This window comes from Protopterus annectens, chromosome 4.part0, assembly GCF_019279795.1.
Source record: "Protopterus annectens isolate FY-2018-M chromosome 4.part0, PAN1.0, whole genome shotgun sequence".
In the NCBI taxonomy this organism is placed as follows: Eukaryota; Metazoa; Chordata; order Ceratodontiformes; family Protopteridae; genus Protopterus; species Protopterus annectens.
The window spans coordinates 1,263,485,529-1,263,502,307 of record NC_056733.1 but is presented as its reverse complement, the minus strand read 5'-3'; the positions used below and the strand labels follow the sequence as shown (position 1 = coordinate 1,263,502,307).

General features: G+C 41.6%; 1 protein-coding gene across 1 annotated transcript in view; it reads left to right on the top strand.

Annotated features, from left to right (window-relative positions):
• The window catches only part of ARHGAP26 (Rho GTPase activating protein 26), a 3,815,868-nt gene that overhangs the window by 1,503,448 nt on the left and 2,295,641 nt on the right, over positions 1-16,779 (top strand). Inside the window, exon 9 of the mRNA XM_044069158.1 lies at positions 5,721-5,821. Within this exon, the coding sequence (XP_043925093.1) occupies positions 5,721-5,821 (101 nt within the window). The remainder of the gene's footprint in view (positions 1-5,720; positions 5,822-16,779) is intronic.

Sequence of the window (16,779 nt, the reverse complement as noted above, 5' to 3'; positions counted from 1 at the left end):
AGGACTGTGTGACCTTTATTTATACACAACGTAATATCTCGTTGCCTACTACCATGACCTTCAACAAGGTCGGTGGCAACTTCTGCTGCCTTCCATGCCAGAGCTTCTTTACATGACATCTGTGCAGCAGTACCTTGGGCTACGCCTCATACCTTCATCAGTCATTACAAATTGGATTTGGCCTCCAGGGGAAGAGCATCTTTTGGTTCTATGGTGCTCAGGAATGTCCTTCCATGAGAGCCTCCCAGGAATAGAGGTAGCTGGGGACTCTGTCCCATGCGTAAGGAATGAACAAGGATTAACAATATCAGATAAAGAAGTTATGTCTTACCATAATGTTCCATCTGTATTGTTGATCCTCGTTCAGTCATTACAACCTTCCCTCCTTCCCCCTCCTGTGGTTTCTAGTGGATCTCACCATCCCGTTCTCTTAGGTTATTTGACCAGAGGTAGCCTCTTCCTTCTTTGACTCGCAAACTCAATCTGAGGTAACAGGGAGAAGGGGGATTGTGGGTAAAAGTTTAGCTCGAGAGTTTGAAGCTGACGCAAGCTTGGAAAATGACTGGCTGGGTTCCGAGCTCGGAACCGATACCCATGCATATTGACTGAACGAGGGTCAACAATACAGATGGAACGTTATGGTAAGACATAACTTCTTTTTATCTTTTCATCCCCCTAACAGAGAGTCTGGGGTGCTGAACAGGTTTATGAAGAATGTCTATGTTTCAGCGACCTTCACTCTTAGTTCGATGAATTATTTGGCACACTTTACAAGACTTCAGAGAGATTTGATCAAGGAGCTTATGAAATCTCTTTCGGGATCCATGTTCTCAAAGGAAGGGAATAGAATTTCCTTGCAGCTGGCTATCCTCCAATTTATGCCCAAGTCGTCCATGAGGTTAATCTCACATACTGCGTTAGGTATCTCACAGGCAGTGGATTCAGGTATTTCCTTCAGAAGGCATGCCTGGATGCACTTGTGTGACTTTGCAGCACCATTTAAGTCTTCTTTTGTCAAGTGCATCTCTTGACAGATCTTTACTTTTTGGCCTGAAAGTGAAAGGGACACTCTCCAGGTGCGAACAAGAAAGAAAGAGCCTGTCTGCCATGGGTGTATTTTTGTAGCCCTCAAAGGCCCTTTTCTAGAAACGTGTGGTGTAAGAAGTCTCAGGGTCCTTTCTAGGACTCACATGGAGATACTTTCCCCCTAGGGAAGGGGGGGGGAACTCTAATGGAAGACACCACCGTTGCGGCACAGGTGGTTCACACAAACAGGGATCTAGAGACTCATTCTCACAGATAAGCCCTACCGATGCTCTTGAAGGGAGGCCCGACTATCCATCTCCGGAGGCAGTCAGGAATTATCTTTCCCTGGCCAGAGAGCATGGGTAAATATTACAAAAGAATCATGGCTGCAGAGGATTATATCCAGCAGTCAGATGGTGCAGTGGTGCAGCAGTTGCATTGTCACCTCACAGCAAGATTCCCCAGTTTATTTCTTATCTGGGATACCTTTTGTGTGGAGTCTGCATGTCTTCCCTGCATTTGTGTGGGTTTTCTCCAGATGCTTTTATTTCTTCCCATGTTACAAAGTTCTCCCTGAGCCTTCAGTGAAAATGTGTTTGTTCCAAGTCTGACTTTCCCGGTAAATAAATGTTAAATAAATAAAAATATCTTACCATTTTCCCAACCCCGTTCAGCTGTTCAGAAGAAAATCCCCAATGTGTTCTACCCAGTTAGAGGGAAGCAGCTTCTCTAGATATAAAAAAGCTGCTAGAAAAAGAGTCATCCAAGAGGTCCTCCCAGTCCAGAGGGGTCCGGAACTTATTCACAATTCTTCTTGGTGCCAAAAAAGACAGAGGACGTGGGACCAGTTCTAGATCTCAGCAAATTAAACCAGTTGTTCAGTATACAAAGTTCTGGATGGTTATGATACAGTTTATTTTGCCCTTTCTGCAGAAGGATGACTGGATGTGTACTATCACATCAAAATGAACAGGTGTTCCAGGAGATATCTATGTTTACTGCTGGGGCCCATCATTACCAGTTCAGAGCACTTGCATTTGGTCTCACCACGGTCCCCAGGGTGTTCAGCAAATGCATGTCAGTCATAGTAGCTCACTTGAGACTGCTTGGATTCTAAGTGTTTCCATGTCTAGATGACTGGCTCCTGACTGCTTCAACAAGGTATCAACTGATTCAACCAAGGGATTACTTACTCCAGCTTTGCTCCCATCTGGGAATATTAATCAATTGTAACAAATCTCAACTCACACCAACACAGAGTCTGGAGTTCATTGGTGCTCATTTGAACACAGCCACTCAGATAGCTTCTCTCCTGCTATCTCAAGTAGACATCCTACAATCCCAGGTCATGAAAGCAATTCAGACTGTATCCCTTCTGGCCCAATTGATTATTCAAACTTTGGGTTCCATGGTAGCAGCAGTCAACGTTGTCCTGCTAGCCAGGTTCCATATAGGAATCCTACAGTGGACTTTGCCAATTCAATGGTCTATTCTCCAGCATCCATTATCCATGCCAGTCAAGATTACCCAAGCATGTAAGAGTTAAGTTCTGTGCTGGATTCATTAAAATCCACTATATGAGGGCCGTTCCTTTGTTCTTTCCCTTCCCAAGACCTCAGTCACCTACCAGCTCAGTTGTGGGGGGGGGGGCACTACTTGGAAAGGACAGTCCAAGGTATGTGGTCTTCCAAAGAGGCCAAGACACATATCAACAACCTAGAGATGAGAGCTATTGTTCTGACATTGCAGTCTTTTCTAGAGTATCTGAACTTCAGGCTCTGTCTTCAAAACCCCCCTTGTCTAATATTTTTTCACAAGGACAGGCTGTCTTTATGAACTAATCAATCTTTTCTACCTAAGGTAGCTTCTGAGTCAAATATTAACCAGGTCATTAATCTCCCAATTTCCTCTCCAAACTTCTCAAACAAAGGAGACTATATGTTAAATGTGTTTGGTATGCATAGACAACATCACAACCCAGTATCTAAAGATGCATTGACCAAATGGTTAACTGATTGTATTACTTTGTCTATGGAAAATGGGGTTTACCTTTACCAAATCCTCCTAGAGCCCATTCCACTAGGTCTATGACAGCTTTTTCAGCTTTTTGGTCTAGAGCATCCTTGAGATATTTGTGCAGCCATAACCTCATGCCTTTATTGCTCATTACAAACTTGATCGGGTCTCTAGGGGCAGAGCAGCCTTTGGCTCAGCAGTACTCTGGAATATCCTTCCTTAGGCTCCTCCCAGGGTTGTGGTAGCATTGACTCTGTCCCATCAGTTGACAAATGAATGAAAATGAAAGCATCAGATTAAAAAGTTATGTACTGACCATAGCGTTTCATTTTGTTGTCCATTTTCATTCTTCAACTCCCCACCCTTCTATCTCCTCCTTTATTTTCTTCTGGAGAAATTGAAGAGCATTAGAGGAACCTCTGTTTTTTGTTTGAGCTAGAGCTTCCCTTTATCATGTTCTGCCACCTTCCTGTTGTATCTAGGGGCAGCAAACTTGATATGAGGTATGTTATATTGTTTGGGCATTATGGGTAAAGGGAGGAGCCCGAGAGTTCTAGGATCTTGGCGTTCTGGAAAAAGTGGCCGAGTCAGATCTGAGTCTCTGATCCGAACAAATCAATTGAGGAAGAATGAAAATGGATAACACAGGTGGAACATTATGGTGAGTGCATAACTTTTTTAGGACCATTCTCCAGGGGCTCCACTTTCATTCCACCTCCCAAAATTTGTAAGATATGGTAATCTACCCATATAGCTTAGGCTCCTGCAGCAGTAATCAGCATGAAGAATGTAGTACAGCATTCTAAGTAAAGTTACCATAACAATATATGTTTCAGTGATTACTGTTGCAGTGGTCGCTCCTTCCCTCCACCCGTCTTGTTTCCTGATGTGGACTTTTTTTTTTTGTTGTTGTTCCAATCATTGTCCTTTCAGGGCTCAGCCTCCCACTCTGTGTTGGAGTGAAAGCTGTGAAGGGCTTGGGGCCCAAACCTGTTTTTAGTGAACCAAGCTCAAGCTGGCTAATGGTTTGGAGGTGTGGAAGGTGCCCCGAAGCTTTGCAGACTATAACCTATATAGCTTAGGCTACTGCAGCAGTGATCATTTGAACAAGTACTGTTATGGTATGTTTACTTATGCAACTATACTTTGTCTTTAACAAAACAAGAGCTACTTACAATAGCCACTAAAGTTAACTTGTAACTCACTAAAAAGGAAGTCTAAATGTTGAATTTAGAGCTGCAAGTTTATCAGATGCATGCATAATCTTGAACATGTATATACTGTGGTTGACCAAATTTCCAGGCAGTTGCAAATTAGGTGCAGTCATAGGCTCCCCAATGATGCTAATGTTCTCCAAGAAGGGCTGACACAGACAAAGAACTTGTGTCAGAGCCATGGACTAAAACTAAATATCAAGAAGTGCATAATATTCTTCAGGAAGTCATCCACTCCTGGAAAACTATCGTATTGAAAACACACCCCTATAAACGGATGCATTTGTCAGGGACTTGGGGGGACACATACACAGTAATCTTGCCTTTGATCATCACATATGTACAGTAGTGAGGAAATTTTATATTGTGCAACTTATAAACAAAGGTATGGCATCTGGGTCCATGGAAGTCATTGTTCCACTGTATTCATTATTCATCAGACCTGTCATTTAGTACAGTGCCCCATTTGGTATGTACCTAATCAGGCATATCCAACAACTGGAACATCCACAGAGGTTCCTTAATAAATGAATACAGGGCTTAAGTAACATATCATATGCCGACTGCCTCAAAACCCTATCCCTGTACTCTATTTCTTAGAGGCTGTTTAGGGGAGATCTAAGCTTGGCATGCAAGATGTTGTCAGACCACACCCTGATGGACCTCCTACATGTTTGCAAAACTAACACCAGAATTACCTTTTCTAAAGAATTAAACCTTTCCAGTGATATGAGTAGGACTTGCTGGAGAGATAGGCATGTATCCCAGAAACTACCCCTTTGGAACAGGCTGCTCATCCATGTGAAGCAGATTTCCTCCCTAACCCAATTAAAGTGCAACTTGGATTATTGGATGGAGAACGGGAAATTCAACCCTGGTTTGGCACCCATGTCCCAAATGGACACAGGCAGCCTGTAAATCTTTCATCTCCTCTGCTTGAAATGTTTCATCTTCCAAACCCCTGCTTACACTTCTCAAGGGTACCAGAACTTATCAGAGATTCGGGATGCATGACTAGGCTTAAAAACAACCCAGTGGTTATCAGCCTAGTATAAACCTATGAACCTAGTAAATAAGAAGGTGTCAGTCAGGTATGATGTACCTATGAAGGGGGAGATTCAAATAACAGATTTTCAGTTGTTACCTGTTCTTAAAAAATGCTTAAAAATAATTATTTGTTGCAGTTTTCTTAAAGAATGAGTATTTATGCAAATTTATCTGATGCATTTTAATACAGGTTATGTGTATTTTAATCTAAGAGTTACTTGCTTACGCTGACTAATTCCACATACATTTGCAGTTAATACAGAGTTTGTTGATTTGTACTTGAAAAATGCTTACCATTTTTAAAGTTAATAAAACTCGTTGTGTCCTAAGCAGCAAGCGGTTCTGCCATATAGCCCTCACAGACATGCCTACCGAGTCAGTGAAAGTTATTGACAAATCTTTTGTTTTTTATTTCAGGTCCTTTTGGATCTGCCTGGATCAAACATTACTGTACATATATGAGAGACACAAGACTGTTCTCAATGGCACTTTATGATCAGAAGTCTGGGATAAAACAGGTGAGCACATAATACTTGAACTCTAAAGTGGGTCCTCATGGAGAGCTGTATTCTTTTTCTGATTTATGTCAATTTATTGATTGTTGAAGATTGTGCACCAGCCTTATCAGTGACTGCATGAAGACAGTGGGCTTCAGTGATTATAGTACAGTTCAAGTGTATACTAGGCTAATGACTACTAGGAACCTTATAAGCCTAACGATGCAACCCAAATGTGACCCTCAAATTTGATGTATATAGTTAGTGATTTATTGACTGCCTTTGTCCATCAGAGACATAGGAGCCAGACCAGGGGTGAATTTCTGATTACCCATCCATTGGTCCAGATTGTGTTTAAAAAGGGACAGGAAGGAACTATGCTTTACATGGATGGAAGCCTGTTCCAGAGAGTGGGAATTCTCTGAGAAACATATCTGTCTTTCCAACATCTCCTATTTATGTTGCAAAAAATGTAAGTCTTTTAATGTAGTAGTTCTGATGCTGTTTGTTTTGCATATGTGCAAAAGGTTCATCAAAACAGGGTCCAGGGACACCCCGTATGACAGGCAAAGATCACTTCTCAGAAGTCTGTATGATACCAGGTAGAGAGAAAGGGCTTTGAGGCAATCAGTGTAGGACATCATGTTTACTCCATGTATTCTTTTTGTAAGGAACCTTTGTGGATGTTTCTTTTGCTGCATGTCTCTGACCAGGTACATACAGAAGGGGGCATTATACTCTATTATGTTCTGATGAGGGCTGAGGACAGTGATATGATGACCTATTTGGACCTAGATCCCACTGCCCTCGCTTATAAGTTGAGCAACATAGAAGGATTTTCTTACTACTTTAGACACATACTGGTTGAAGGCTAGGTTACTGTCTCCTGGAGTTCCCAGATTCCTGATTCGTTTTATTGATGATGTAATTACCCAAGGTGGTAGACTTCCCAAAAGGTACTAATAATACATTTCTTGGTATTGAGTTAAACCATGGCTATAACACTAAGCATTTGTCTGTATTAGACCTTCCTGAAGGATGTTCTCATCTTGCAGGGATTCAGTGACTGCTCCCTGTTTGCAGTTATTTGTGAACTTGGTCAGCCAAAGGTCTTTGACATTGGCTTTGACTGACATCTGATAAGTAAATGCCAGAGAGGAGTGGGCCCAGCACAGAACCCTGGGAGATTCCAGTGGTGACTGGCCTCTTTGTTGTGGTGACCTCACCTATTCTAATCTTCTGGGCCCTATTAGTGATTCAGCTAGCTGTCCAGAATGTTATGATGGGGGTTTATACCTAGTTACATATGTTTGTTGACAATGTCCGAATGGGGTATTGTATCAAATGCTTTAGCCGGATCTAGGTAGGCAGTATGCACCATTTTCCCCCTCATCCATTGACTTGGTGACCTTTTCAAACAAGTCCACCAGATTCAGTAAGCATGACTTTCCTTTGAAAAAGCCAAACTGGGATGGAGCCAGCATTTGGAGCTCTCTTATGTCCTTTTTGATAATTTCCATGATAATTCTTTCCATGGATTTGCAAATAAGAGTAGTCAGACTAATGGGTTTGTAGTTTCCAGGAACTATTGAAGGTCCTTCCCTATGAAGGGGGTATGACTGTTGCAGTCTTCAGTTCACATAGCACAAAGCCTGTTTAAGACTATAGTTAAATAATGATTCTAGGGGTCCCAATAGGTCATATTTTAGACTATTTAGTAGGCAGTCTGGGATGAGGCAGTGTTTTTTGCTCAGTGAGTGCAGCCAGTACATGCTTCCTAGTTATAGCTGGAGGAGTTATGTTTGAGGGTATTTTGAGGGGATGTTTGGAGTGAGAGTGGGGTGAAGTTGGAACTGAATTTCTCCTTAGGTTTGCTATATCACTAGGGTCAGTGAGTGTGACACCATTAACCACCAGTTCAGCACACTGCTGTGTGCTGTCTTTGTGGTTTCTGAGATAGCTCTAGAAGGCCTTGTGGTTATCTTTCACTTGGCAAGCTGTCTTAACCTCAAAGTTGGCTTTGCTTGACCTAATTAGCTCTCTTAGTTGGCTGTCTACTTTGATGAAAGAGTTTCCGTCTTTATGGCAATTACCCTTCCTGAGTTTTGCCATATTTTTTTCTTTTGTTGTATATCCTGTTTAATTTGGGATGCCACCAGGGTGGTTTATTTCTATGGCTAATCATAGGCTTACTTCTGGTAGGTACAGCAGTCTACTATACAGCCATTGACATGGTTGCACAGAGTTTCGGAGAGCAATTCAGCATAGGCTGCTTTGTTCTGTGGGTTTGGAGGGGCGTTGAATTTGGATAATCCATCACTTAATAGAAGATAATTTGCATTGGAATACTTCCTAGATGTTACTGGTTTTAATGGGATTATGGAGTTGATTTTGAAGGAGATAGCTTTACAGTTGGACCTTACCAGAGAGGATGAGGCATTAGGGGGTGCAGCATTCTCCCATATTTGTAAGCATGAGATTTCTAGTGGATGTATTCACTGTTGGTCAAGGGTGTGTGTATTTACGAATTCCAGGAATCTCTGTGCCTGTAACTTTGAGGCTGTGCAGGACTCCCAGTCTTTACAGTTGGTAATTAAAGTCTCCCATGAATAGAGTGTTAGGTTAGATGGCAAGTGTCTCTATTAGTTTTAAGCATGCATTGTGTGCTTCTTGGGACATAGGTGACCTATAGCTGATTAGGATGTGCTACAGGATTTTGTCTACAGTGATATGCACATGGAAGAATTCCAGTGTGTCATCCTGTTTGACCATAGTTGGTTGTCGGTCTTCTGCCTTGGGTTGGAGGGCACTGACTATCAGAAATGTAAAAAAAAAAAAAATGCTAAAGTAATGTACTAAATTAGAGCTCTGATGTGGGGTCCTGTTTATTTTTTTACACATATGACAAAGTTTTAAAAGATTTTAGTGCATTACATTTCCATTGTGATGTAAAGAAGCATTCTAACTGTTTTATTATATAAAATACAGAGTGACACACACATTATTGTTTTGCAGCCGACTACAGCTATGTGGCATTACTTTAATTCTTTATGTTGAACATGGGCTAAAATGCTTTGCCTGTTTTCTCATCTTTAAAAAAATGTAAATCTATAAGCATTATTGTCTTGCATCTTTCTCTTATTCTAGAGAAAATGCTATAGTTCCTCAGATATGGATTTGGCTGTCCATTTTGGCTGATTTGATAAAATAGCACAGAAGAAAAAATTCACGCAGAGGGCAAGGGTTGCCTCAGATTTGATTATAAGTAGTATTGGGGGAGTGCAATCTCCTCTAAATGTGTCTGTTTTGAGGGGGCAAGAGCCACAGCAAACATTGTTTTTTAAAATATTCTTGAATAGACATGTCATCATTTTTTTCAGCTACTTTGCCGTTATGGAGAAGGGGGATAGCAGTCATGTGTCTTAGACCATAGTGAGTTGCAGTTTGTCACTTAGATTTTCTGTTAAATAACAAAGATCTCGTTGATCCTCCAATTGATGTTATAAAAATCATTTGGGCCTCTTTATGCAAAAAAAAAAAAAAAAAAAAATACGCAGCACAGCAGAAAAGTAGGCAGAACCATCCACGCCCATGCATAGTTATTTGAATCAGTCAACATTTGGTTTATTACAACATTTAACTATTTTTTGTTCTCTTTGCCCCATTGTCTGCCAGTCTTCGATCACCCTCCCAGCCAGTTGTTCCATTCTTTCCCTATCATTCAGATGTGTCCTCATTCAGGCAGACATCAGGAGAGAGTCAAAAATTATATCTGAAATAGTTTACTTCATTTGATCTTCAGCCTGTTGGCCCATATCGGATCCGACACAGCTGCATTTTCTAGCTACAGCTCCGAGCACCATGCTCCTCCCCCTACCCACAATGCTCCTGTCTCCCTTCAGATCGAGTTTGCTGCCAGAGAGTTAGCAACATGGTCTGAGCTCCAGAGGCTTTTGGATAGAGTAAAAGTGGTAAAAACCTTTTGACTTCTAAACCTTTCCTCTACTTCTTGGGTTCTTTGTAGTTGTGGTTTTTCTTATAGGCTTTTCTTTTCCTCCCTCTTTTCTTTCCTAGAGTGTGTGTGTGTGTGTGTCTTCTTTTCATCTAGTTTTAGGCATGGTGGATGCCCCAAAACCTGGATTCAAAAGATGCACAGAGTGTGGCCATAAGCTTTCCCCGGTGGATGGCCACACTCTGTGTGTGGTTTATTTGGGCATGGCTCACCTCCAGTTCCCCTGTCCTATTTGTGCTGGGTTTAATTCCAGAGCTCTTAAAGACAGGCGGGACAAACTAATTGTGAAGGGCCTATTGCCCTCCACTACCCTTCTCCAGCCAAGAAAGCAGCGGCTGCTGCTTCTTCCTCGGCCTCAGGGACTCGCCCTCCCGCCAAAGATTAAACCTGCTTCCCCTCGGCCCATATCCCTGAGTTTTTCCCCTGAGCCTGAGGTCTTAATCAGCCGGTTGCCCTATAGGCTTTCTCCTCACCGGCTATCCCGGCCCAATTCGGTGGCGTCCTCCCGCTTCACCTGGAGCCTTTCTGAAGCAGAGATGAACAAGGTGATGCGGAGATTTATCCACACTCAAATTCAGATGGGTGTCTTGCCAGGGCCTTCTCCCACCAGAGCGGGTACATTTCAACCAGTTTTTAGACCTATTACTCCTTTTCTGATCTGACCCGCAGTTTCGGAGCTGTTGGATCCGAGGACGGTCGGAGTAGAGAGGTTGGTGCTGATGGTACCCTGTACCTCGATGCCGGCCAGTGCACTGAGAATGTTGGATCCGACTAGTTCGGACCTGAGCTCTCGGAGCCATAGCCTTGGGGTCGGATCCAAGGGGGTGCTCTGTGCTCTGAGCTTGTCGGAGAGGAGCATTCCCCTTAACATTTCGGTTGGATCAGAGGGGAGTGATCTGCACTAGTTCAGCCCAGGAGGTTCATTCTCCCTCTGCATTCAATGTAGTGAAGAGGGTTCTCACAGGGTCGAGGCCTCTGACTGTCTCATCTTCGGACTCTGCCCAGACCCCCCCCCCTGGCCTTGAGTGCAGGTCCGACCATCTTGCCGTCTCAGGGACAGCCCGTAGCCATAATGCTGCAGGACGTTCTGGCCTTGGAGCAACCCGCTTACGAGATCTTCCCAGAGAGTAACCCTGAAGAGCTCCCCTGCAAGCATACGTGCAAAAGGAGGCACTTGGACTCTCCTTCATAGTTCCTCACAGAGGACACGGACTTGGATGAAGGGGAAGGTTCCCCAAGATCACCCTCCGAGGATGTATCATTTGGAGACATCATGGAGATCCTCTGCCAAAGGGGGGGGGTCCACCCCAAAGCCAACCTCTGACGAGTCTGTGTTTCTGGAGGCATTCGGCTCTGGCCCATCTACCTCTTGGGTGCCCCCTCTTGCTGATCCACTCGTGGATCTGATAAATTCTAGGGCATGGAAGTAGCTGGACACCGTAGAGCCAATACCCAAATGCTCGGACAAGGTCTTAAGTCCCCCTGCAGATAAACTACACTGGCATAAGGTGTCCCCTGTAGATGCTATGATGGTGGTTACAGCCACCAAGAAGGAACTTGCTCAGGAGAGTTCCACGGTCCACCTGCCTGACCGAGAGTCAAGGACGCTGGACTGTTTTGGGAAACGAGTCTATGCTTCAACGACCTTCTGTGTGAGGGCGCTGAACTACATGGCACACGTTATTCTACTCCAGAGAGACCTGGTCAAGGAAGTAATGGAGTCGACCCCAGGGTCCATTTCGGCATCGGACAAGTAGATGTCCGATGCACGAATTGCCACCCTAAAATCTGTAGCCAACATGGCCATGCATTTGCTCTCCCATGCCACGGAAGGAGCTGCATGGGTGACGGGATCAGGCATTGCCATTCGACGTCATTCCTGGCTCATCTTATGTCAGTACTTAGAGCTCTTCAAGGTGTCTTTTACCAATGCCCCTTATGATGGTTCTTCCCTCTTTGGGAAGACAGTCAGAGAGACTTTAGTCCAGAGCGAGAAGGACAAGAAGATACTCTCTGTTGTCGGAGTCTGGTTCTCACTGCCTCAAAGTTCCTTTTTCAGGAACCAGCGAGGCCAAAAGAAGATGTGGTTCCACAAATCTCAGGTGTTTTCCTGGGATGCTCAGGACTCACCTTCCACCAGAGGCAGAGGGGGATATGATAGATGCCGCCCTAGAGGCAGATGGGGTCCTATGAATTCCAGGTCCCGAGAACCCTTCTCGGATAAACCCAGACAGTAGCCCTGAGGGGCTGCCTTGCTGTTCATCTCTGGAGGCATTCGGGGTTGTCTGTTGCTCCACTCACTAGCATGGGAGTCCATCACTACAGATCAGTGGGTGCTGCGATTCATATCCAGAGGATATTTTGTCCCTTTCAGCGATTTACCTCCTCCCACAAAACCCTCCAGGACGTTCCACCCACGCAGTGGGAGGAAGCAGCAGTACAGATACAATCGCTGCTGAGAAAACGAGTCATCCAACCTGTCCCCCCAGACCAGTCCTGAGGTGTACTCCAGGTTCTTTTTAGTGCCAAAAAAGATGGGGGACCTCAGACCAGTATTGGATCTGTCCCAGATGAACCTGTCAGTAACCAAGACAAAAATTCCGGATGGCAATGATTCAATCTATTCTGCCTTATCTGCTGGAAAAAGACTGGATGTGCTTGATCGACTTCCAGGATGCATACTATCACATCAAAATGCACAGGTGCTCTCGAAGGTTCCTTCGCTTCCGGCTGGGAGTCAGTCATTACCAGTTTCAGGCCCTCCCCTTTGGTCTCACCACAGCCCCCTGGGTGTTTACCAAGGTAATGGCAGTGGTAGTGGCTCACCTGAGGCTTCAGAGCATCAAGGTCTTCCCATACCTGGACGATTGGCTCTTTATCGCTCCCTCACAGCATTAACTATGTCAAGTCAGGGACTCCTTCCTTCTGTTAGTCGACAAGTTGGGCATTACTATTAATATGAACAAGTCAGCTCTTCACCCGGTTCAGATTCTAGAGTTCATTGGGGCACGGCTGGGCACAATACAATCAAAGGTGTTCCTCACCTCAGGCAGGATACGCAGCTTGAGGATACATGTATTACATATTCTACAGACCCATTCACCCACAGCCGAAACAGTCTTAAGAGCTTAAGGTTCTATGGCGGCCACGATAAATCTTCTTCCCATGGCAAGCCTTCATATGAGGATACTGCAGTGGACTTTAGTGGTACAGTGGTCTCTGTTAGACATCCCCTTGTCCTTTCCAGTGAGAATCTCAAAAGCATGCAAGGGCTTACTTTGGGGATGGATTCAGTCCCCGGATCTCCACAAGAGACGTCCTTTTCAACCTCCTTTACCCCAAACCATGGTGACCACGGACGCCTCCCTACTTGGGTGGGGGGGGGTATTGCTCGGGAAGGACAGTCCAACAAGGCACATGGTCTCCTCATGAGACCTATCTGCACATCAGTGATGAGAGCAGCTCTTCTCAATTTGCAAGCCCTCTATGCTCATCTTCCTCTGGGAATGATTGCAATTCAGACAGACAACATGTTAGTGGTCTGATATATCAACAAACAGGGGGAATCAGATCTTATGAAAAACAACGAAGATTCCAGGTTGAGAATTTTATTATTAAAACATGTCTTAGCGCCTTGGCCACCACATCCTTCAGTGAGCACACAATTCATGGTAGAAATACATTCCCTTTTATACAAAGTGTTAATAATCTAATTGATAAAAAATCAATTAAACAATTAAATATTTAAAGAGACTGCACTCACTCTCAAATAGAAATCCATACCAAAAATATCAAAAACTAGTATAAAAGACATACATATAAATACAATACACTATTATCTAGTTCATTATATCAAGTATTTCCAATTAATTTCCATATTTAAACCATAAGGTGATAATGTATTATATTTCAATATAAAAATAGATTCCTTATATAATAACATATTTTTTAATAATCTATGATCTCCTTTTTTAACAAAAATTTGTTCTAAAATAGTGGCTTGTTATAAATCAACATTACTATTATGAGTATGTAAAAAATGTAAAGCCACTGAATTTTCTATGGCACCCCTCCTAAAATCACAAATGTGTTCCTGTAATCTGAGCTTAAATTTCCTTTTAGTTTCTCCAATGTAAAACAAATTACAAGGACACTTAAGGCAATAAATAACACCGTCAGAATGACAAAAAAATTGTTTATTTGGTGTAAAACCTTTATTATTTATTCTATTAAAGGATAACCTTATAATCCGACATACATTACAAGAGTGACAAGAATAAGTACCACAGGTACTTAATGAGAAATTAAATTTATCAACAGGGCATCTAAAATATACCCTTATCAATATGTCACCCAAGTTTTGTCCCCTTTTATATGCAACCAAGGGATTCGTAGGAAATAAGCTACACAATATTTTATCTTTTAATAAGAACTTCCAATAATATTTAACTGCATCCCAAATTTCTTTACTCATTGAATTATATGTAGTAACAAAATAAATATCATCTCTTAATGTTTTGCTATTCTGTTTAAATTTATTACTTAATTTACTATGTCCTTCTACAGAAGTAGAAAAGACTGCCAGGAACCACCATGAGTAAGTAAAACGATTTTATTGAACGAGCGCTTTCACGCACACACAGGTGCGCTTCATCAGGTTACAAAATCATTGCAGTTTATATACAAAGAACCATATCAATTAGGTAATTAATCAATCAATCAATGGCTATCTAATTAGGACAATAGTCAATCCACATTTACAAAGACAGGTATGACATTCTGCTTAGTATAGACTCCATATATAAAACTTTTGTGTCTATACTAAGACACATAAATCCAATCATCCAAGCTTGTTCACAAAATCATGCCAGTAATATTTCTATCCTATAACTCCAAGGACTATCGTATAGCTAATGAACCAAAATGTTTTTTAAAATGTTTTTAAAAACCGCTTAGGCATTCCACTCATTATTAAAAGATCAAAGACACAAGATGCCTCATATTGCTTCCGGTAACGAATCTAAATCCGTATCTGCTAAAACAATTTAGCAACGAAGCAAGTATGTAACATACGAATTATTTCTTTGCATATTAGCCCCGTTGTAAACCTTTTTATTTAGCCAAGACTTACATTAGCCAGGCATAAGGGTACTGTTTAGCAGAGACATTAACCATTGTAATAAAGCATTACTACTACTGGCATCCTAACTGTCCTTCTTTAAAACACATACATTTGTAATTGATCAAGAATTATGTTAGCCAAAGTATACATGTTCCGATTTGTGAAACAAATCTTTAAAACCATTTACCTGCGATGTGAGCATAAATATTTTTAAGATACCTAAAAGATATCCAAAAATATATATAAAATATATAAGACTCTGGCCCAATATCAACAACCTAATGTTGATCCTTATGCATAAAAGCATGTAGGCATTTTTATTGAAAGAGCCATCACAATGCATCACATTAAGAACATGATCACAAAAGCATACCCATTCATATTTATATTTACATATATATACAATTCATGGTTCTCATACTATTTATACCAGATGATGTTATTTAAACTGTTTTAGGCACAATGTTTCAGCTTTGGTAATCATTTCACTGCCACAATGATATCATAAATGTTAATAGATTGTCAATAATATTAAATAAACTAAAACCAACATTAATTCAAGTTGAATGTCTCATAAAATTGGCAAGCTTACCAATCATATCGTGAGCGATCAATATCAAAAATTCAGAAAATTTATTCAAAAAGTATACATATAAAGGTGACCCATGAAACATAACCATTATTAAGAGACCAGAATTACTTGTTAGACATTCCAATATCATAAGCCCGAGTAAAAAATGTCCAGTACATCATGGACATTTTATAACAGCCTATATGGGAGGTATAAGATGTAAATAAGGATGGAGGTCAAGACCATTTGAGTGATGTGACAATAGCTCAAGATGTTCCTAAGAGGGCAGGGCGAATACTAACCACTGTATTTAATCCAGGTGGAATATGGGCTTTCATTCTCAGTATCCATCTCAATTCAAACATCTCAATAGTACCTACATGATCTCCTTCTCTCTTATTCGGGTTTACCACCTGTAGGACCAAAAAACTAAAACTATGTTGAGGCCTATCATGGCAATGTACAGCTAAAGCATTAGTAAGATTGATCCTTCTAATATCATAGATATGATTATAGATACGGTCCCTAAGTCGACGCGATGTCATCCCTACATAGTATGCATCACATTGATTGCAGACTGCAAGGTAGATGACATTCTGCGTGTTGCAAGTAGCATAAAAAGTAGGTTTGAAGTCAATAGTGCTTAAGATGTTAGGTCTTTGGATTTTATTAATGTATTTACATAACGAGCACCTGCCACATGCATAGGTGCCTGTTTTTAAACTTGCCCTTAGGTCAACAGTAGCTGTATCTAGTCTTTCCTTACAAAGCAGTCTTTTTAAATTTAAACAGTTAGTAAACCTAAATACAGGTTTCTTCCCCACTAATTGTGAGAGAGTAGGATCTAGATGTAAAATCTTCCAGTTTCCCTTGATAATTTTAATTAATTTCTCAACATCATTAGTATATTTAATTCCGTATGTTAAGTCTTTACCATTCTCTCTCCTATTATAAGAGTAACCTGCCTTTGCTGTACATATAGGTATTCCAAGGAGGGTATCTGTTATACTATTGACTAATTCAGCTGGATAACCTCTATCCAAGAAATACTGCTTTTGTTGCTTAATTAATTCCATAGCATCCAACTCATTGCTACATATTCTAAGTATTCTGGTAATCTGACCCTTCACAATATTCCGAAATACATAGCGTGGATGTAAGCTGTCATAATGTAGGATACTGTTTCTCCAACATAATTTTCTGAATAAAGTGGTAGTTATATTTCCGTAATTATCCTTAGTGATGGTGATATCCAAAAAATTGGCACTCATCAA